Here is a 25002-nt window from a genome sequence, read left to right on the forward strand (position 1 = left end):
AAAATTTAAGTCCACAACACAACTTGGCTCCACATTATTTGTGTAAAGAAATAAGGTTCAGCAATAATTTTGCTCCGTGGCACATCAAGCAGTTTGCTCTGTTTTTTTTTTTTTTTGTTGTAGTTGTTGTTTGTATGTATTTTTTCTTTGCTGCTGTAGTGGTTGCCTTTAACTGTTTTCTCCGTTGTAGTTGTTGCTTGTTTATTTTTTCTTCCTGCAGGGTTGCTTGTTTGTTTTTATGTGGGTGTTCTACAATTTTACCCACTTCCCGGCTCCATATAATCTTGTGTACTTTATTATAATGCTAGTTAATGGCAGCTAATGAAGAGGAAAGTTGTTAAGTTGTGTTTAAGGTGGCGAGCAATTGCTTTAGCAGCTGCGTCTCAGCCGCAATTTACGAAGCTTTTGAAGTAAGTTGTTGCAAGGTACGAGCGTAATTTTTAATTAAAATTTTTCGCTTAGTTGAGCTGTCGTGTATCGTGTTGTGTTTGTAAAGTATGTTGTCGCTTTCTTTTTTTCTCTTTCGGAAATTGCTTTTTGTCGTTTTCGCAAGCTTCGTGTTTTACCTTCACTGAGCTGTACAAAATTCTTTGCATAATTTTTGGCGCTCAACAGCTATTTGCAAACACTTCGCTACTGTGCGGCGACATACTGTGGGTTAAATGAAAACTGGCACTCAGGGTGGCTAATGAAATTTCTTATGAACTTACGTATGTGTGGGTGTCTGCTGAACAAAATTTTATAAATAGTTTAAACCTACATAGTGTTCCGATATAAGCCTTTAGCTTAAATTTACATTAAGGGCAGCTAAAAATTATGTACATATGTCAAATTAAATTTAAGTTTTCTTGAGATATCATCTGCACGCTTTTGGTAGAAAATTCTGATTTTTTTTGTAATATATTTTCAAAAGGTTTAATAATTTTTTTCACTTTCTTAAGCATTTTACAATTATTCGAAACAAGTTTTATGTCTTGTTTATATTACTTTATATTTTTATACCCTAAGCAGGTTCTGTCAATTTTCCAAGAAGGAAACTCTGGAGACACTATGTATAAACTATTCACGTATATATAGATACTATATAACTAATCAACTTGACCAGCAGTGTCGATTTAGCCAGGTCCATCTGTCTAACTGTCTATCTGTCTGTATATACACGAACTAACTCTTTAGTTTTTGAGATATCGAACTGAAATTTTGCAGACGTCTATTACTCTCCAAGAAGCTGCTAATTTCTCAAAACCGTCGCAATCGGTGCACCACAGCGTTTAGCTGTCATAAAAACTTTGTTACGAAAATCATGTCCTTGTATGAAAAAGTTTTTTATATAAAGAGACATCTTCACGAAATTCGGCATAGATTTCTGCCCAAGCCAACAGTACATTATGCGCAAAAATAGTTTAGATCGAGTCTTTATAGCATACAGTTGCCGTATAAAATTACCGATCAAAATAAAGATTTTCTTTGGAATATTTTGTATTCATTTAGGGTATTATAGCTTCAGTGGAACCGAAAATATTTTTAAATAATTATCTCATAAAAGCAGTACTTGTCTTCTTCTTTTTCTGCTTTCATTAATAAATAAGTTATTGTTGTAAACCATAAATGTACAATTAACATTAATTTCGCTAGCTTCCTCAAGTCTAATGTATCTTTACAATACTAAAATTTCTAATTTCTCCTAACAGACATGTTGAAGCCTATAAAAAAGCTATTTTTTGCCACTTAAAAAATATGTTTAACAACATAAAATTGTAATGAGCCAACAAAATTGAAAGAAAGTACAATATTTTTAAATTTGATAGCTTTGTCCATTTTGGCATGCATAGCGCTCCTTTTATCATCGCCGCCTTAGAACGACATAATATTCAAAAAAAAAGACACCCCCAAATCAACGAGTCACACGCAAAAGATTGCCTCATTTGTGTATATAACATATAATTTATGCTCAATTGGTTCAAACGCAAAATTTTGGAAATAGAAGTGACCCTTGCATGATCGCCGCCATAAATTACTCGACATAGTCATGCGATTTTAATGAGTATTTTATGTGTGTGCTTGTGGTGGAAGGCAAATTGACGAAATTCATATTCTAAAAGAAGGAAGTCCATAAATTGAGTCGTCCAAGCAATTAAGTGATGTGAATTTTTATTGTTTTGACATGAGAAGCGTGTTAGGTTTTAATGAAAAAAGTCTGACTCAAGTGTTTAAGGAAGTTATGTAAGTTAATTGCTGTGTACTTGCTTGAGTAAATTTGTTAAACAGTATATATGTAACATATTATGCTAAAAGGCTCTTCAGAAGGTTCTAAATTTAGTCAATTTGAAAATTTTGTGGATAATTAGGCTTATGAGTCATTTAAGAGTCCTTAAATATTTCCATATAAAAAAGGTATTTAAATTCGTTATATATATATATATATAACTATTGTTAAAATCAAAAAAAGTTATTTAGATTAGAGTTGCCAACTTGCAGTCTATATTAAACTTAACATTCCATATTATTTATTGACCAAAAATAATAAAATTTAACATATTATGAAATTTATTTTGAAAAAAAAATATAATTTTATTCGACTTAGAGAAAAATAACAAAATTTAAGATTTCATCGATCTTACTTTGCAAACAATTATAAAAACACAACTTTATTTGCTTAGAGCTTCCAACTTACTTAGTAATCTTGACATTTTTTTATATTACCTAAAATAATACAGTTCAAGATTGAAAAACGTTTTCCTTGAAAGAAAATAAAAAATAATCACACAATTTTATTTGACTTAGAGTTACCAACTTACATTTTTCATTAATCTTGACGTATTTTATATTGACCAATAATATAATATAAAATTTAAGATTATATCAAGTTTAGATATTTCGATTATAATTAATCTTGACTTATTTTTTCAATTATCTAGAATAAGAAAATTGTATGGAATTTACTTTGAAATCAACATGAAAAATACAGTTTTATTTGATTTAGAGTTGCCAACTTACAGTCGTCATTAATCTTGGCAAATTTTTAAGGAACTTAAATAATAAAGTTATATGAAATTTATTTTGAACAAAAAAATTGTATTTGATTTAGAGTTGCCAGCTAATATTTCTTATTAATCCTCACATATTTTATATTGACTAAAAATTTAAATTTAAGATTTTGTGGAGTAAATTTTTTAAATTTTCATAAAAAATGTTTCATAACCTTATGCCAAACTGTAAGTTTTAAGAAAATCCCTTTTGGATAACTTTTCTAAATACCTTTTTAGATCATAAATAGAGTGTTTTTCCTGCTTGTATTCCTATAATTACCAAATTTCAAGTTAAAATGGCGAAATATTCAATTAAACCTGCGCTACTTGTTAATACACTCTATACATCCTGCATTTAATATTTTTTTCGCCATACTCGCCTTATCTCGATCCTCCTAACACATTCAATTTGACCATTTATGCACATACAGATACACAGATGTATGTAAAGTGTATGATGACGTTATGCATAGTCAACCGAGAGGAAAACGGTATGCTGCTCATCTTTCCACCCTTGAACTTAAACTCATAAAAATCCATTACTTTTATTACAGCTTCTACACAGCATCACACCTACAACACACTCCACAAACACGTCTACACGAGCTGTAGTTAGCTTAGAGATTTGCAGCACACTCTAGCAACAGTCGCATGTGTACAATGTATATGTGTGTGTGTACAATTTTGCACATATCTGTAATTTCCTTTGATGCTTTTGTTCACTTCAAGTTACTTTTCCTGTGTTTTCGCCACGAACGACGCATAAAAGTCACTCACTCGTTCATTCATTGAAATTGTTCACCCAAAAGGCCACAAAATTTAATGCGACTAAAATAGTACGCCATTGTTCGTACGTAATTTATTAACCTACACAGTGCACCGTGACTGGCAGGCGATCAGTTTTGGTGATTTTGAGAGACATAATTTTATGTGGATGTGTATTAGTGGCAAAAGTAGGCTGGTGGAATGTAATACGCATTAACTTTAGGGCTCTGAAGATGTACCGAGCAATTCAACAGTTGCAATATATGTATAAACATGTATTTATATAAGGTTACGTCACTTGGTATAATTTTATATAAATATATATTTTCATGTCGGATTTTCACTTAAGTATTGCCTAAGCACTTTGTGGCACCAGAACCTAGCTTTATTACACTCCCTTTTTCATATGAGCTATATGACAATAAAAGCGGCTTAGATAAAAATGGCTAAGTAGATACGCGTTACGTCACAGATTAAACTTGAAATTTATATGCCATTGTCATTGAAATAACTGTAGTTTCAAATATATATAACGTACAGTAGTATAAGTGCATAAGATACTTATCTAAAGCAGATTTAATGGGATTAACTGCTTGGTACATATGCACTTTTGAATTACTTATGAGCTTTTAATATTGCCTGTAATGAGTTTAGCCACAGAAAAGCGTCGAAAGCAGATTTAATATTGCATTAGATTACAGCATATCCTTTGTTAGTAAAATAAAGTTATTCAAACGCCGCAAATACGTTCCTGCACTGAAATTCATATTCGAAGGTTGATTAAAAAAATTAGATATGCGTTAACACTTTTGCCGCGAAAACTTTTTTTAATGCAAACTGACGGTGTTTCCTGCACTGTACGCCAGTTTCCGTTTCCACTGTGTGCTTTAGAAAGTTATACAGTCATAAGTGTGTAAAAAAGTATGCTTTTGTAATTTTTACAACACATTCAACTGAAAAGCTCTGATCGGAATATCATAGAAAAAAGTGACAGTAAATAAAAAAGCGCAGTTGACAACAGTAAATTATGTATTTACTTCGTAGTAATAATTGTAGCAAATGTTGGCAAATAAGTCAAACACGTTAACAGAAGAGTGGCAAAATTCAAAATAAAAAGTGAAATATTGATGTACAACCGAAATGGACTACAGGGGACAAAATTAGATATACAAAACAGAACGTTAAACGACGTTCTGAAACGGTTGCTTTTAGTTTGCGCTCTTCTTAAAGGGTTACATGCGTTTTTTCGAGCGAAATAATATCTATTTTCAATTTTTTTTTTTTTTTTTTCATTTAAAGAATTAAATATGTGATTCAAACTGTTTACTATACACAATATACCTATTGTTTAAGAGTATGCGAAATTTTCAAAAGAAAATATTCAAAATTTGGCGATTAGAATGTATGAACGACGACTTGGACGATGACAATATTTGATGAGTAGGCGTTACGAGTTTTCGGAAGGAATGTTCTTTGGTGGATTTATGGTCCTTTGTGTATTAGAAATTGTTAATTCCGCAGTATAAAGAAGAACTGAACAAAAAGATCCTTTATAAGATCTTGAGCCATTATAAATTATAATTAAATTGCATTAAGATCGGTTAAGTAGTTCTTGACAATCAAATTTCTGAACACAATTTCGAAAAAAACGCTTTTAAAGTTTTAAGTTTGAATGTTAATCTTATACTCGGATGAACTTCGAAAGGTATTTTAGAATAAGACAAGTATTGTTTTTGAAGCCGTGTAGTCGCTTAACTTAAAAATAATGTTTTATCAGCTATAAACTCTATGAGTTAAGGAGCAACTCCTCCTTTACAAAGCTGCCGAAAAGCTCATCGAAAGCTTGGTTAAAAATGCTGAGTGAAAGCATAGCTCCATATTACTTATATTTTTAAATCATGCGTTAACGAAAGTTTTTATTTTTTGTTTTAAGTCATCTTATTGGTTTTACTTTATAAATATGACTGTTTTACAGTATTAAGCATAAAAAGTTTACCAATTTATAAAAATAATGATATTTAAAAATATTAGTAATTTTTTCGTCTTTTTAAGTGATTAGATTTTATATTTTATTAGATAATAGAACAAGGTCGATAATTTTTGAAAGCTAAAAATTGTAGTATGTTGTAAACCAAAACAGCAAAAAAAAAAATTAATTTACGAGAGTTCTGCGGTCGGCGAGGGTAAAAAACAGTTTATATCGATTTCCGGTAAAACTATTACCCCTATGATCGAAAGTTCTAGGTAGTAGAAAGATCTTCAACTTTTGTGTTAACTCTTTTTGAACATGACCTCAAAATTCCTCTGCAAAATTCAAATTAACAAGTTTTTGGTTTTTTTTTTTTAATTTTTTCATCTAAAAAACTAGAGTAAACTAACTTTTATATTAAGGAGTAAAGGGTAGTAGGTATTTTCGTTAAGTGAAATAACTTAAAAATATTATCTGAAAATTTCACGTCTATCCGATAATTAGCTTTTGACTAATTTGCAAATAACAAAGAGAGCTCGGGCACTTCAAAACGCTAGTGTGAAACTTTAAACATTTTTTTCACAAAACTATGGTTTTTGAAATGGTGACAACTGTAACTCGAAAACCGCTTAGTAGCTTTTAATGAAATTTATACAGCTTTTAGAAGACATAATATACTCGGCTCTGATCGAAGGATTTTTATTTTTTCAAAAATTTCGATCAATTAACTGTTGATTTTTTCTCAAAAATTTGGAAAAAATAATTCCCGGATTTTGTTAATTATTATCTAGTTATAAAACTAATTTCTTTGTGCGATTGATTTTAGACGAATCTCCTAGGACTTATTGTTGTCACCGCAAGTACCTTTTTTTGGAACTGGGTCAACACAAACAATTATAACTTTGGAAATTAAATATATTTTTTTTTAATTTTTCGTGACGTCAAGTCAACGTATTCTATAATAATGCCATATTACTACTTTTGTAAAATAACACGTTTTAATAGCAAAAAAAAAAATACTGAAAATTCTAATTTTTTCGTGCCTCTGACTACCCTTAACCCCTTAATGTGACTAATAAACATTATTCTTCTCAAAAAATCAGATAATACGTACAAATTGATTTATATATTTTGAACTAAGTTCTCTATTAGAGGAGAAAAGGTTTACATTTTTCTCTGTTTGTATATATCCCATGTTTATTTATATTTGTATGTAATCTCTTTGTAACAACAATTTGCATGTTTCTGCAACTAACATGCCTCGTTTGCTTTCCGGCGAAATTTGTGCGCTACAATTTGCAGTTGAAATGCATTTTTGGAGCTTTTGTTGTTACTGTGCTCGTGCGGCTTGCATTTGTAAAACTTGAACATAAATTTGTACAAGAAAAAAAAAGTAGAAAGAAAAAAATTACAAATTGTACACTGAGTATAGATATGTATATGTATATAAGTGAGTGAGTCATAAACTTTGCACAATGCACTCAAAATGAACCAAATTACAGCAAGGTTTCATACGAGTAAATTTCAAAATGTTGGTAGGTGTATTGATGTACAAAACTGGATTGATGTAGAGTCTGGTTTTTCGCAAATATTTTCTTAAAGTAAGTGAGTAACATGTCTACCTACATATACTAAGAAACCCAAAAATATGTTTACTTGACTATTTCTGAAATAATTGTATAGAAACAATGGCAATACTTTCGGTCTAGTCAAGGTAGAGAAATATTTTTCCAATATTGGCTGACATTTCGTCTCAGAACTTTTCAGAGCCAATTAAAAGATTTAAAAATAATACATGAATTGGACCGTTTGTAACTAGTCTGGTTCATGGGTTGTCCCTACAACTCAAAAATATTTCATACAATGCCAGGATTTTGATCTATCAAATTGAATGGCAGTTATGAATGGCAAGTGTGATCTGAACAATATATACAGAGATTTTATGTGGCAATTATCTATGTCAAAGCTCTTGAAGAGCTTTACATACAAGAACTTGTCAGTTTGTAGGGCGGCAATATGCAATCCGATCCGATATCAGAGATTTCGCCAAATACGCAGTTTTTAAAGAGTAAAAACCGTATGTAAAAAAAAAGTCAAGAGCTAGTGCGCGTATATATGTACAAAAAGACGGACATGACTAAATTGAATCAACTCGTCATGCTGATCATTCATATACATACCATACTTCATAAGGTCTCCCACGTTTCTTCCATGTTCAGGGTATAAAAATACTAATATATGAACTGGTCCTTCTGTGGCTAATTTTGTCTTAAACTCTTACTTTAAATGTTGTAATTCTAATTTTATTGCAAACTTAAGAAATAAACAAAATAAATCTCTGAAATTTCTAGAATGTAATTTATATGTGGTTTGCAATATACATATATTTTGTTGCATACTTTGAGGCGTGATAGCTTAAGTTACATGCATACCGTCTTACATTGCTTTTGCACTCACACACTCACTTTGTAAAATTGTATTGCTATCAAAGATCGCAGTCTGTGATTTATTGCTTGTCGAAAATAAATCAAGTGAAGTCATGTACCGTTAAACCAAACTCCCAATCAGCCACAACATAGCACTTTAAGGAAATACATACTTATGTATGTGAGTGGTAAGTGGAAACTTGCACCATTAATGGCAGGCAGACCTTTCGAACGCACAACTTTTTAAGTGCAAATGTTGCATAAACTCACACAGAAATTCATAGTTGGTTTTTGCGCTTAAGTAAGCAAATTTAATTTGAGTGCTTTTTGCTCCAAAAATTGCTGCCATGAAATTGGTTGCATGCACCAGCTTCTGGCTTACCGCTATTATTTGCTGCTGATGCCTTGTAAACAAGCTGACAACAGCAGAATTCGCGCGGTTATGCCATCAATTTGAGTTATACAAAATTTTCCAAACGCTTCGAGTTTGTTCGTGTTGGTTTTCATATGTGTGTGTCGCTTTTAGTTTAGAATAAATTCGCAAATTTTCTGCTCAAGCAAGCAGCGCAGGCAATTATGGCTTTAATGTGAAAATTAGAAATGCATAACTGCTGCTTATTTATATAATGATTTCAATTAAGACTATATTTAAATGTGATTTATAGTTGTTTGTCAGCGGAAATTTCTCTTGAAATATTTTTTTTTATTTTTTTTTTTTTTTAATATTTTTTATAAACAAATTGTTGGGTCCGACAATTTAAGCGCCCTTCCTTCCTTAATTAAATGACAATCAATTAGTTTAGCACATTTTTAATTATATTCATGTGTACACATATTCACCTAATGCCGCATCGATTTATTTGCCATGCAATGTTTCTCTTATTGCCAAGCCTCTTTCTGCCTGAAGCCACTCATAACTGGCACAATACAATGTATTTATTAGTGGCTAGAAAATGCCTATTGATTTTCAATTAGCACGAAACATTTTATATTTGTATAACCAGACTATACACATACACACATACCACATTAGTGCAGTTCTTAGTATATATTTAAACTGTGTCACCTGTGCTTTGACGACAACTCTTTGTAGAATATAAGAAAGTCGTACTCCGCTGTCATATGCCTGCCTATGGCAATTTTCTCAAACGCTAATTTAATCATAAATTCTTGTGTATATTTGTTGTAGTTTTAATTTGCTTATATGGCAGAAAGGTGACACACTAACTGGCAATTATGGGTAAGAAAAGCAGAGGTTTTGAGACATAAATATGAAATGAAGCAGATATGGGGTGATGATATTTTATCTCAAATTATTTTTAGAATATTCAATTAGAGTATATTTACTTTGAAGGAGTTTAATTGAAAAATTATTTGAAATAACATACATACATCGAGGATTAAAAAAAAATTTTTTGACCAATCTTCTCGCAAATTTATTGTTATATAAAGCATATTCGCAAACAATAATTTTCCTTCTGTCCTTTATAATCCTTACATAAAGCGTTTCATATACTATTGCTCCCCAGTGAACTATTTGCCAGACTATTTACTACTTTTATCTCCCTCAACTGCTCACTGATAAGTAAAGAAAAGGTTAAAAAAATAAACTAAAATATTTAAGTGTATCAGAATTTCCTAAAACGTATTTTTCAACAAACTTTTTTCGAATATTACAATAACAATAAATAGTTTCAACTCTAAAGTCTTAAAATGCGTTTGCCAGCCATGAATCCCTTTAAAGTATGCTTCATAAATATTACTTTTTTTTTTTTTAAAGTTACTCTTACTACAATTTATCGCACTCACTTCCATATCTTTCCCGTCTAAAAATAATGAAAACATACAGCGCATGAAAAGAATTTGCTTAAATAAAAGGAAAGCATAATAAAATACATGAAAAGCTACCGTATTAAAATCGAATCTGAAGCGACCGCCGACAACGCCGCAATCCAGCGATAATGCAGACACAGCAGACAGCATAACAATAACAACAACAGTGGCGATGTGCTTACATAAAAGCTGCTAAAGTGGCATATAAAGTGTATGATAAAAATCTAAAGTGTGGCAGACGGCACGCATAAGATTAAATTAATAAAAGGACAACAAATATTACACGCTGCTTAACGGCGATAAACGTGAAAGAAAGCGCGAAAAGGGAAAAAACAGAAAATAACTTTTCTGTCTGTGGTAGGAGGGAAGTGCTACAGATTTTATACTTTGGACTTTGGCTGTGCACAAGTAGCTTTAAGCTTGTTGGTATAGAGTGCACCGCGCTTCGTGCTAGACGTTTCATGTGTTAAATTTAATTACTATATTAAATTGATATAAAAAATATAAAATGGTGGAAAATGTAAAGCTATTTAACGCTTATAAAATTAAACAATAAGTCATAAGGCATTTATTATTTCATTTTAAATTGTGAAACATTAAAGGAGCTATTTACGGTGAAAATATTAGTCGGGATAAACCAATTATTTACCATCTGATCAAATTTGACAAAGATTATGAATTTTGATACAAATCTTTATTACCACTTATTAGTCAGAATAAACGATTTATTTACTATCTGATCAAATTTGAACCGGATATGAAATTTTGATACCAATCTTTCAAAAATGCAAAAGAACTAAATGTTCATGAATAACGATGCAAATTTTTATTATCGCTTTCAAAATAGGCTTTCTTAAGGCCACGCTGAATTCAAAATTCTGTATATATTTTTTCCGGTTTCGCCTCCTCTGGAGCTCAATTCGTTTGATTGTTGAACAATTTTGGCATCATATTCATAAACCCAAGTCCCGTCACCGTCACAAGTACTAAGTGTTTTATGAATGTAAACACTTTTTTCAACGATTTCTTAGCTGTGATTCAAATAGTAAAACAAAATTTCAAGCAGACTTGTTGTTAAATATTTTCACAACAAAAAATCTCAAAACCTGAAAAATTCATAGCTGCCAATCACAAATTAATTAACATATGTAGATCAAACTTCACTAGAACAAAAAACGCGTATCTCTGGACCGAAAAAATGTATAGTATAACCGCCAATCAAAAATTAATTAACATATGGAGAACAAACTTTAAACCAACAAAATATGGGTTCTACCAATCTAGAAAAACGATTTTTATCACCTCCATTTGCGTGCAGTTTAAACCGAACAGTCCGGGTTAAATTTGATCACGTGGTATTTAATGGTTTAAATGTGTATCGGAATAAATCTTCACGTTAGCACACTTATTTAAACTTTTTCTGAGACATTTTTACCCCACTTACCTTTCACCTAACCCATTTTAATGTCAAAAAACCTACGATTCCAAATAAATCTCTTTACCGCTCGTTTACTATAAGTTGTCGTTTCTCTAGTAATAAGCGCATTAAATCACTGGCAAATTAATGGATTAGGCGCACCTAAAAATATGCCACAAAAAGTTGTATGCCCACAAAAAAGGCGCTTAAACATTTACACATATTACAACGTAGTACACATCTAGGCGCTTAAGCTTATATTAAATAAAAACAGGTTGTTTGTATGTTTGTGACTTGCTTTTGCTCCCTTTTGCTCCCTTTTGCCACATGAGCCTGTATGTTATTTATATACCCAGTTCCCTGTTTCCTGCCTTACGCCTCAGCGCTTTTCTGTGTCTGCGGCAAAATCATATATCACGCTCAATTAACCCTAAATATATGCAAGCATATTTGTTATACTCCCTGGTTGTTGCTGTTATATGCGGTGTGTATGCTTGTTTATAACTGGTCAAGTTTGTGGCAAATAGTTTTTGTTACTGTGTGATGTGTTCACTACATGTTTTGGTGAAGAAGGAGGTGTATGACTGTGTGCTTAAAGTGCCTAAATGGGTACCATGCTTTATAGCATATTCCTATGGTCTTTAACAGGTGTAAATTAAGCTATATTAGGGCGTGAAGAGCATTTAGATTGAGGAAATTAGGGAGTGTTGCGACGAAATATTTATGTTAATGAATTTTTTATCGTAAATAATGGTTGTTGGATGTTGTGTATTCAAATCCTTTCGTTAATTAAGCAAAAGTGGTAGTAGTAGATATATAAAATTGCGGTGCCTACCTTTAATTAATTAATATTTAATACCAAACCACTTTGGAACATACGTGTAACTCATTCCCATAATTTTTTTTTTTTTTTTTTTTTTTTTTTTTTTTTTTTTTTTTTTTTTTTTTTTTTTTTTTTTTTTTTTTTTTTTTTTTTTTTTTTTTGTAACAATAACTAACTCTCAAATTCAAAGTTTCAACCAAGTATTCTCTCCTTTAATCCTTCATATCACCGATAAAGCACACTTCATACAACCAAGTCAACCATGGCGCATCACAGCACTATATCTCTTCTAATTGTCAAATTCCTTTGTATTCACGCCATTCAACCGTAATGTTTACCGCTTATCGCTCGGTTCCCTGCCACTGAATAATTTATACCGCTATCGCTGTTGCAGCTGTTTCTGCTGCAGCATTGCCGTGGTCTGCCACAAATTTATGTATTGCAGCAACTCGAAAATTCAACATTTACCGCAACACTTCAGTTATTTCTCAACCTTGGCGCTTGTGGAGTCGTGCGCGTGATTGTGCTTTTCTATGCAGCACTTCAAATAGATTTGTTGTTGTGGCATAAAGACTGTCTGCATTTCTTCATTTTCGTCGAGTCAGCATTCACCGGAGTTGATGCCACGTCTTGACTGCTCTTGGCTTCGCATTGATCCACCCACCCATCAATCAGTTATTTGCTGAATTCTCTTGCGCTTTCGGTCTGTAAGTAAGAGGCTGCTCTTGTGTTATATCCTTTATGTTTTCATATAAATAATTTTATCGATCGTTAGTCGTTTCTTTTTTTTCAGTTCAATATTTGCTTTGTGCGTCTGCATAATTTTATTATCAAGCAGTCTTCAATATTCGAATGACTTTTTCTATGCGCTGCCATCCTTACGCTTTTATATATGCTCATGCTCATACATATGTGCTCTTTGTGAGCTGTGCTCTCATGCGCATCTATTCGTACGAAAGCGTGCGTGCCCTTTGTATTCAGTGGAATAAATTTGATGAATGTTATATGTGTCTATGTATTTGTGCGCTTATTTGATTACCAATTGAAATGGAATTTTCGCCAGTTATCAATGCAAATGCAGCTACAAAAGGGCACTGAATAATATTCATTAATCGATTTGCTAAATTGTATTTGAAAAAGCTTTTCTTTGAGCATAAGGATATTAAAAAGAGAGTGCGATCAAATGAGTTTAGAGGTATGTGTCAATTTTTGGAATATGTTGAAAATATGAATTATTTGTTTATTTTTAAATATTTCCACTTTTGTTGTCTGGAAACACCCAGAAAGTCAACTGCTGTTTACTCTCAGGCTCATACGAGTTAATCCACGATTCGTTACATGTAACGATGTCATAGACGTGTGTTTCAAAGCATCGCTATCGTGTTTTTTTAACATTTCTGTCGAGTAATCGAACCGTTTTTTGAGTGATTGAAAAATGTGTGGGGTCCAACGTGAAAAAATTGTTTTACAGTCAAATGTTCACGGAATATTGTATGTGTGTTTGGACCAAATGCCCGTAGTTGTGTCAACCTCACGATAGATCCCATGACTATCATGCAATATAAGTTTGCACACAGCAATAGTTTTCGAAATGACAACTGATTTTAAACCACCTTCTCGAAATTCGTTGATTCACCATAACATCAATAAAAAAGCTACACTTATTTCATCTCAAAATAGTCAGATCAAGTTTCATGAAATAAAGAAAGTAGAACATGTTTTTTTTTTTTAAGTCTAAGTTTAAAGGGATACTTTCTTAGTGCGGAAGCCATTTGATTTTACATTTGCCCTATTAATTATCATATTCAATTATTTGTATATCAACTCTGCTTCCAAACTCTGCTTCAATTTAAAAAATTGTTGCATAAGTATTTTTTAAGTTTGTTGCTTGTTGTATGTGATATATATCTGTTATTGCATGACAAGAGTTCATTGCTCGCCCAGCTCTTTTGTAGACAGACAGATATACACTTACTTACATGTACATGTATGTATAGAAGTATGTATGTATGCGTATGCGTCAACATACGAAATAAATTATATTTAATAAGCTCATAAATATGTCGGATACGACATCTTGCCGGACTAAAAAAAACACTTGCTGGCTTGCTGATGCCAATTAAGCAATAAATATTTAGAATCAACGAAATGAGGAGAATAGTAAAGCCATTGCATTAAAGTATTAGGGGGGTCATGAAATACTGCAGAAAATATTTTAAAGTACTTTAACAGCAATGGTATGATATTCGAACAAATTGTTCATTGAATCCTTATAGCATATAGCTACCATACAAAATGAACGATGACAATAAAATTATGGTATGAAAAAAAATTTTTTTGAACAAGTTATCTTCACACAATTTGACATATATTATTTTCGTAGGCATCTATACAATTTCTGAACTTAGATTTTACAGCTACTGCATACTGCTACCATACAAACTGAGTGATCAAAAACGAGTTCTTTTATGTAAACATTTTTTATTGGACAAGATATCTGCACGAAATTTCGCAAGGATTATTAACCCCGACTATGCTACAATATCCAAACTAATTGAGCAGATGGGACCACTATAGCATACAGCTGACATGCAAACTCAACGATGAGAAGTATGTCCTTGTATGGAAAACTTTTTTATTTGACGAGCTATGCTCACGAAATTTCGCATATACTATATTATTTTCCAAAGCAACAGTGCAATCTCCGAAAAGATCCCTCGAATTGAAATATTATAGCATATAGCTGCCACATAAACTCAACGATGAAATCAAATTTTTGTATGACAATATTTTGGTTTGTAGAGATCATTACAGCTTCAGTGCAGCCGAACGCTGTTTACTGTTTTCATTCAAAAACACAGACAACCCTAATAAAGTGATAAAAACATGTTTTCTAGGCATTTGGCCAGTTTACATTTCTATAATCTTTCATGCGCAAATATCATACATTTATATGTACATATTACTCCGCGCTCAAAAGAATTAAATCGATATTTGACACATTGTAGCCGGTTGTGTTGTCATGACAATAATAACAACAACAAGCGCACGACAGCACCGTTTAAAACTGTGCCACTAGGCATATGCGCCGAATGAAAATTCTACCAAAGCAACCTACACTTTGTTGCAACAAAAGACAATGCAAGGGTGCTAACACGGCAGTGAGGAGTGCCGTGCATAGCGAAAAACCCAACAAAGGGACAGACTGACTAACATGCTGGCAAGGGTGTTTGACTTCCTTTGTTTGTCGCTGTTGCAGCTGTTGTTTGCTTACTGCAATTCGCGAATACGAATGCGAAACAGTGCAGCGCAAATAGCACTGGCTGCAACTTTTGACCTCACTTTGCCACTTTACATACACACACAAAGCTGGAACATACATGCAAGCTCATATAAATGCAAATATTTATGCGAAGAGTCAAGCAACTTTGGCGAGTTCGAATAAATAGAAAAAGGCGAGCGGTGGCGTGATGGGAATTGCAAATATGCTGATAAGCAGTTTAAAATAGTTTGTTAAATTAAATGAGTTGGAATATGAAGCAGAAGTGTAGACATGAACAGAGCACTCAAAAAGCGACATTTTCTCCATTCAAAACAGAAATAATGAAAATTCGCATTTTCAGAATTATATAATTTCAATTAATCCTTATTATATTTTTTTCTTCCTTTTCTCTTAGCATACGCAACAGCCGTGGCAGTCTCGATAGCATCGGCACCGCACCACCTTCATCTGCTGCCTCACAGGCCAGCTCAAGCGGTGGCTCGAACCCTAAAATGGACAGCAACAGTGGTGGCGGTGGAGGTGGCGGCGGCGGTTCTGGTAACACCAGCGCCAATGCAAGTCCACAACATCACACACATGCTCAGCACGCGCAACACATGCAGCACCATTCCGCTGGTGTGGTTGGCGTACATCGCTCGAATTCACGAAATGGGCGTGACAACTGGACGAAAATGCCGGAACCACTGAACGGACACAATAAAGGTGAAAAATCTGAAAAGTCATCGCCGTCAAGGCGCAGCATGGGCGGTGGCAGTGGTAGCTCTTCCAAACAAAGTTCACCATCGAGTCGCACTAAGGGTGTACCGCCCAGTTTTGGCTATGTAAAGCGCACGAATGGGAGCGCTACAGCAACAGCGGAACAACAGAATATCGCAATGATGGGCGCAGCCTTGATGAACGCAGGCGGTGGTCAGCCAAATGGCGGTGCTGGTGGTTCGCCTGGTGGTATGTGTGGCGGCGTTGGACGCACAGCACACGTTTCAGCAGTGCCGCGTACTGCCACAGGTGCGGGAGGACGAAAAGTTTCTGGCGGAACTCAGACGTTGCCCAACGATATGACAAGTGAGTGGATAAATCTTTTTTTGAGTATTTGAAGTTTAAGGAAATTTATTGAAAGAAGTTTTAAGTCTGTTGGCAATAGTTGGTCGGGTGGCGCATAAGCGCTGGACTGCAAGCGGCCGCACTTGGACCGGGGTTAGGCCCATTGTGTCCCCGGGAAGTAACCGATTTAAGCCTTATCCAGCAACTCTTGAAATTATATAGAAGACCTGATTATTTTCCTCCCAAGCTGCCCAATGTGTCTTAAGTGAGAGTAATCCTCCGCCTAAGGCCAGGGTGATTTAGTCCTCATCATCCTCTGCTCATGACGTGCATGAATCCATTTTCCCATTTCTGATGGTGTTATCATAGGGCTAGGTACATTGCTATGATTCATACAATGTTGCTAAGCTCCCTCTAGCTTAAACTTAGGCACTCTTTGGTCTGTCCACCATCAATACTATTCCAAAGTATTTGTCCTTTACCTTGTGTTTCTTGTTTTCCAAGACCTGAAGTCTTTCTCTGGGGACAATAATTGGCTCAAAGCTTTAGTTTTAGAAAACAATTTTTCTATATTGTGTACATATATTTGTTGTTGCTTATTTTATAGCTAGTTTCTTTCTTCACATTCCAGAGCTTCCTCCGAACACTCAACATCGTAGCTTTTCTTTAACTGGACCCGGCGCAACACAGCTCAGCCAATCAATACGCGAACGCCTTGCTACTGGATCGCACAGTTTACCCAAGCCGGGCACAGACTTACATTTATTTCAACACAGGTAAGTTCAAATATTTATATTATGAGCATATGTGACCTGGTCAACGAAAAGGGAGCTAACGTGCGAAAACTAGTTTTCTGGGAAACAGCTGTTAAAAAAAAAACATCTCATCTTCCATCTGAATCAACTAAAAAGTGAAAATTTTGACACCTAAGCCCCCTTTCCGCAGACCAGGTCACATATTAGTATGTTAAGTAAATAGGCTAGGAATAGAATGGTAAAATTCGCTGTGATGTCCCGAACTCCATGATATGGATGAAAAAGACGATCGCATACAGGCCAGAATCTGCCATGAATTTGTTGAGGCGACTATTTGATCTTGTAAGGTTGTAAGCTAAAATCTTTTCGCAAAATTCGCCACCACGACATCACAGAGATGGTCAACGCCTGAGAACGAAGAGTGAAAGACTGATTTGGGTCTTCGTCAAATGATGAGCTAGCGGCAGCAATATTCCCGACCTTACGGACACTTCTTTGACCCATTGGATTAAAATCTTTGTATTGGACGCTCAATGGTTGATCTGATATGACGACCATAAATTGGACGTAGCGCTCTTAAAGTTGAGCTTGACTTTTCTATTATCTCAATTTTTGCTTCAAACTCTTCTATTATTTAGTGAAACATACCCTTGCCTCTCATCACTTCAGCATTAATATTCAACAGCTATTTAATTAGTGCACTGCGGCAAACATTAGCAAAACATATTTTGTGCTTTGCTCTGGTGCAAATTAATGCATAACTGATGTAATTAATTTTAGCTGCCCCAACATGTTTTACATTGATGTGAGGGCAACAAAAAAAGGAATATAAAAAGTTGGAAAAATATTGAAAATAATAAAACTTTATTTAGAGACCGAGAAAGCTTTGCTAAATATATATTCCATAAATGACCCGGGTTTAAAAATGATATTAAATTGGTGAAAAGCGGCGAACAGGGCACCAACCACTAATGTGTCTATGCAACATATGCTAATTATGTTGAAGGCCTCTTACCAATTAGACTTAGTAATGGGTGTCGCAAATAAAAATGTTTTTCTAATGGAGCATCATTTTTGACAATGCTTTCGCATGAAAAGAAAATTAATGAAATAATCGAATATTTTCTGAAACCACAAAAATTAAATTCGGGGATTTTTAGGGTGGGAGAGGACATATGAACAGTTTGAGAACGATATCTCAAATACTGAGGGACTTATACAGTTTAGGACGTTTCTATCCTGTTCTAAGAATTAAAATAAAAAAAATATATATAGGGTAGTCGAAAAACTTTTTTCGTATTTTGTCAATAGATGTCGTTGCGTCTCTAGCGGAAAAATGGCAAGAATTTATCGACCAAAATGGTACATATTTGTTTATTTATTTGTTAGTATAAATATGAAACAAATAAGTTAAAGTTTGATTAGAATTACGAAAAGAAAGACCATCGTCGTAATGTTGGCGAAAGCCTAAACACCCTTTATTTCCTAACTAATTGCCATAAAACGACACTAATTAGATGCATTTATCATGATAATTTAACTGATTTATTGCGACAACACCAAAGTTTAATCCTCAGCCGCATTGAAAGCCGTTATTTACACAAATCCGTAGATAGTACACAAACATAGTATATATAACACTATGCTCACCTTTTTCAGAATATCAAATCGTCCTGGCAAAATGATCGATGGCTCACTCTCGGACACGCAAACCTACGCCGAAGTCAAGCCCGAGTATAGCACATACGCCATGTGGCTGAAGCACAGCAACACGGCGGGCAGTCGTCTATCCGAGGGCGATTCGCTGGAGAATATGCAAATCGGTTCGCCGGCCATGTCACGCCACAGCCATAAAATGTTGCAACATCGTAATGCCGCCGCAGCCGTTGCAGCAGCGGCCGCAGCTGCAGCCGCACAGGGCAGTGGCATGCAGCAAGCGTGCGGTGCTGGTGGTGGCGCTGGTGTGGCGGCCACCGGTGCGGGCAATGAGTCGCCATATGTGCAGAGCCCACGACTGAATCGCAGCAACAGCATTAGGTGAGTGAGATTGCTAATAAAATTTAGAAATTCACTTAACTTTAACGAGTTTAGTTTCTGTATTGGTAAATTTTATTCTACTGAAATTAATTGTTACCCTAACTTTTGCTTAACAATGTTTAAATAAATAATTTTTCTAACTTTTAACTGCGCTAAAGCTACTTGAAAGAACGGACATATCCAAGGTGAAAAGGAATTACACTTAAACTTGCTTAAATACGCTTAGTATTTGTTTCACTTAAGGATAATTTTGAAAGTTGCTTTTTCTAATTCGATTTGAATAATTACTAACAATAAATTAAATTTAACTTTATATATGCTTTACATAGTAACTATATTAATCATTTCGCATATTTAAAATAAAGCTTAATAAACTTTTGCCTAAAAATTAACATTTTTTTCGCTTTCAAATATTATCTTTGCAATAATTTTCTTTGACATGTAGTTTTTAATGCTCAATAATATTGTCAATGGGTAAATAATATATTTATTTAATTTTAAATTTCATACTGTAATTAAAAAATCTAAATACTTTAATTAAATTACTTAATTCTTAACTTTTTTACTCAGAAATATATTTCGAATTTTTCGATTCATTTAACAATATTGTTGCCATAGTTGAGTAAATATGTAGATGGTAGTTATGAGACAGCAGACTGCTATTTATGTCATTTGTCTTACATAAGCTCTCTTCTAATTCTCGAGATGTCGCTGAGGTCAATATACTTATATATCGCTTTCTTGTATTTAAACATCCGATATTTGTTTTCATTTAGGGTCTTCCTCTTCTGTATAATAAATAGATGACGCTGTTATCGAAATGCTATATAATCTTTTACATATCCCTAGTAAAACGTTACAAATCTTATTAAGATTTTTTTTATGAAAGTTCTTAAAATATGAATTTTTAGTAAGGATTGATATAGTACTCATATAACAACTTATTGAGTGGAGCTGATGGGTACCCCAAATAATATAATGTCAGACTAGATTAACTTATTTATTTTGAGAAAATGTTAAAATGTATTCACAAAGAGCTTTTGAAAGAAGCTCAAATCTTACAAAGATTAAAGATACTTTCGTGTAGAAATTTAAAAACAAGTAAAAATTAATAAAAAGGCGGGGTCTTTAAAAAATCGGGTATTTTTCTCAAAAATTTTGGTAATTTTGGTCACGGCGTCCATAGAGAACAATGGGTATATAGAGCATGCAGAAAAAAATGTATAATGATCGAATCTGCGAGTAATCACTCAAATAAATTTAAAAAATGTGTTTCTGAAAAAAACTCGAGTAAAAATATACTGATGGAACTGACTGAACAGAGCGGGTACAATAATAAAGACTGTAACACAGAAAATATTTGAAATTTTTATACATAATTTTAGTATGATATTTCTAAAGGCATAACTTTTCAAAATATGACTTTTTTTTAATTTCGCACGAAATCGTATATGACTTTCCTTTCTTAAAACACAAGTCATGGATGGGTTTTAGAATAATTTTTTACATTAATGAGTAGACCCACAAGATGATCATGGTCGGCATACGAGTACTACTTCAGAATAAAAAATAGAAAAAAATGGAATATTACATTATTTCAGTTCAACAACAAGCAGTATAAATGCCCATGTATGGTATAAATATAAATATTTCTCTCAAGTATTTTTTAATAAGTGTATGAGAGAAAAATACATTGGTTAGTGTTGTCAGAAATGAAAGAAGGGGAAGACGTTGATAAGAATTAGAATGGAAGTTTGACAGTTCGCTTCCTATATGAAGTTGTGTGTATCGATAATGTCAATTATATTATATTATTATAAATTATTATAACTTTAATTTTTCTCATTCCTCCTGAATTTTTTTCATGTCTGTAATTTGTAGTCATATATAGGACTGCATTATACTCAAGGACTGCAATACTAACGCGTCTGCGAATATTTATTCATACGGAAGATATAAATAAAATAAAGCTCAGCATCAGGCGTACTGATTGCCGAGAAAATAAGTTGAAAAATATGGAAATTATATATGCCAATTATTGCGAATATGTATGTTTATGTGAACATGCATATTTAAATATGTTCGTGGTAATAATTTCCAGTAAAATTACCATGGCAAGCAATAAAAGCTGTAAAAAAATATGAAGCAGTTAGTTAGTGACGGACAAAAGAAAGAAAGCATACTTTTAAAGGGTGTGCAAAGCTTTCGAAAGTATTGTTCATATGTGAATGTATATGTAAATATATATATGTGTGGGAATGCAAGTAACTGCCCAGCAATGTGAATTTGTAGAACTAGTGCAATGACGGCAGAAAATTAGCAGTCGTGCAGCAAAAATGATGCAACTGTCGCCGGATGACCGGTCTGATGTCTGCCAAGTGCACACACACACAATCTCATTGTCATTACTAACATACATTTATACATATGTTTCTTATTTTTATTTGTGTGTATGTGTGTCTGTTACACTGACACTACTGGTATTTTGCATGCAAATATGAAATGCTCCAGCATTCATTCATTCAGGGCCACAAACACTCACTCAGACAGAATAACAGCGTCGGCAGGGCGTATGATGAACACACATATCCACTTGCAAACATTGTAGTTTTATAACTGTGAATACAAGTATTTACACAAACAAAATGTGTGTTAGCTGTAACTGTCTGCTCTGTCTCTGCGCTTGAGTGGCTGATTGCATGGTTGGTTGCAATGTGGCTTGGCATTTTATGAGTATGTCTGCGTTTGTATGACTTTTATAACGCACTCATTTCATAGCGCTGTCCATATGGTCATTGTCGACGAAGCGATATTCTTCTATTATTTTATAAGTGCGCGCCAATCTTTTATGATTTGCATTTCTGTGATTTTACTCATGTGTGCCATAAAGCGGAATTTTCTTAAATTTTGTATGGACCTTAAAAGCTATGTAAAGTTTGAAATTATCTGAAAAATTTAAAGTCGAAATGAAGACAACAAAAATAATAAGGACTAAGAAATTTTGTGATTTTGAGCATTAATATTGGACTTTTTTCTTCTGAAATAAAATTACGTTAAGGAGGATTAGATTTTGTTAATTATTTATTAACACTGCAAGAAAACAAAAAAATAAAAAAATAAAAAAATAAAAAAAGTTAAAAATTCAAACATTACTAACTGGTCAAGTGGGGGGAATGGGGAAAAATGGGAAATTTTTTTTTTCACGAAATGGAGACTTCCTTAACAAAAAAAATTAAAATGTTGTGTCACTTTTTAATTGGTCCAAAACTTTGAAAAATATTAAAAAATTTAATTTGGGAATCTGGATTATTGCAGACATAAACAAGTCTATAAAAAAGACTCTCTAAAAATTTTAGCTAAATACTCGTATGTCTAGTAGAACCTGAGAAATTTGGGTATCGTTTTGAAAAAGATAGTTTCGCGGAAAACGCGTTTAAAGTTGAACCAGTTCGGTTGTCGAGCCAGCAAAATAACTGTGTATGTCTTCAAGGCATGAAAATTTCGTTTATGCTACATTAATATGTATATTAATATTCCTAAAATAAATTGTATCTAAGTAATAGCTAGTATGATGCCTACTGACTAACAGGGTGACGAATTCGAGCGCATATACAAATTATCAGAATCTATATGAGCCCAAAGAGAATAGAGAGTCAAAAGCTTAACAATGTGGCAGCAGTGGTAGCAAACCTCACTAAAGGACGGTGAATCTACTGACTGATATCGGACATCCATTCGTTTGTCGACAGGCGGCATGAGCACAAACTAACGTAAATACTAAGCGAACATGAGTATTCGAAGCTACCTGTATAGATTCCAGCACAACATTAGTACGAGTTGGCCGACGTGTACAGAGTGCTTTGAAGACTCTGACCACATATTTTTTTATTGCCCTCGCTTTTTAAGTACAAGGGAGTTCTACGGTGGAAAATTTGTCTACACTCATGTGTTAGTCCACTGAGAACTGGAAAGGTGTCAGCGAAGCGGCAGCCTCAATTATGACAAAACTGAGACATATATGATGGACATACGTGCCTTAGAAGAGACTTAAATGTCTTATCACTTCCACGAAGTAATACTTAATTAATTGGTTCAATGGGAGAGTTTATAGTTGAGAGTAGATTAGGTTGAGCGGCTTAAAATTGCACACTCCGGCTTTTGTTGTTTCCCTCTACTTAAAAAAAGAAATAATGTACTTAATCTTAGCTCATATTTTAACTAAATTTCTCTCTTCGAAGAAAATTTGAAATTTTCAGCTTCCACTTTTTTAATAATATCCACTCTTAGAGGACTTGTTGTATCTATGCATTCTTAATATATGCCAAATACAAGAAATATGCAAACATTTTGTAAAAACCTGCATTTCTAAGAAAGGTAGTCGTTTCGTGTATAATCAATAATGAGTATTATCGGTCAAGTTTAACATATTTACGTATCAATTATAGCTGAATTTTTTTATTATGAAATCAGATTTATTTAATAAAATAATTATACAATTATTCAATCAAGTTTTATAAGGTATTCACTGTGGTTGAACCATACTTTATGTTATCCTAAAATTAGAGAAAGGGTAAAAAAAAAACACTAACGTCTATAATACCCTTCATAAATATAATACAAAAGATTCCGTACAGGAACTTGATCCTATCATTCAGTTTTTGTGATAGCTGTATGCTAAAGTGGTTTATATAGGCGGTTCTGATTACAAATGAGTAGCTTCTTGGGGAAAAAAGGACGTTTAGAAAACTTCCGATCGATATGTATACATATATGAAATTCAAAGGTTTCGCACGTTTCCATCTTTGTACAATTTCGTGGCAAACTTAATAAACCACCTTCAGCATATAAAAAGTTATTAAGTTATTTAGTTCCCAAATGCTTTCCATATTTCTCAAAAGTACAAAACTATTGTTACAATTCATATTCGTGAATACCGTTATTAGTTGTAAGAATGCCTCTACTACTTTTTGTACGCCTCTCAATGTTAAAGTACTTGGGAATCACACATGCAACTAAAAGTATGCTAATATTGTCTTTTGCACACTTGATACGTGCTTACTAATACACAAATATACATACATATATGTAAGTTGAAAAATTTCTTATACTATATTCTTTTCAAGTTTTTTTTTTTTGTCATTATGGAGACCAGAAATAAGAGTTAAATTTAGGCTTTAAGGCAGTAAAATTCCAGACAGAAATTAAGAATTATTTGTTTAAGAGATAATATACTCCATATTGAGAAAATGAAAGGGGATGCTTTGAAGAAATTTTATAGTGAAATCTTGAGAATATTCACGTAGTGGATTTTATTTGATTTTTCTTAAGCATTATAAAAATCACTATGAATTATGTTGAAAATCACTAAAAGTGCGTTAGCCGACTAACAAAAAACGTCAGAAACACTAGATTTTACGGAAGAAATGGCAGAAGTAAGGAAATCGAAAATGGGCGTGGCGTCGCCAACTTATGGACCAAAAACCATATCTGAGGAACTACTCGACCGATTTCAATGAAATTCGGTATATGATATCTTCTTAACACCCTGATAACATGTACGAAATATGGGTGAAATCGGTTCACAACCACGCCTTCTTCCAATATAACGCTATTTTGAATTCCAT

The 25002-nt window shown here is 33.3% G+C and overlaps 1 protein-coding gene across 5 annotated transcripts in view; it reads left to right on the forward strand.

Annotated features, from left to right (window-relative positions):
• LOC108967868 (protein sickie) overlaps positions 1–25002 on the forward strand; it is a 369021-nt gene that overhangs the window by 247161 nt on the left and 96858 nt on the right. For all 5 annotated transcript variants that reach the window (XM_018931510.1, XM_018931508.1, XM_018931505.1 and 2 more), the window contains 3 exons: positions 15940–16607; positions 17218–17362; positions 19001–19378. In XM_018931510.1, the coding sequence (XP_018787055.1) occupies positions 15940–16607; positions 17218–17362; positions 19001–19378 (1191 nt within the window). The remainder of the gene's footprint in view (positions 1–15939; positions 16608–17217; positions 17363–19000; positions 19379–25002) is intronic.

This window comes from Bactrocera latifrons, unplaced genomic scaffold (assembly GCF_001853355.1).
Source record: "Bactrocera latifrons isolate USDA-ARS-PBARC rearing strain unplaced genomic scaffold, ASM185335v1 scaffold_2, whole genome shotgun sequence".
Classification (NCBI taxonomy): domain Eukaryota; kingdom Metazoa; phylum Arthropoda; class Insecta; order Diptera; family Tephritidae; genus Bactrocera; species Bactrocera latifrons.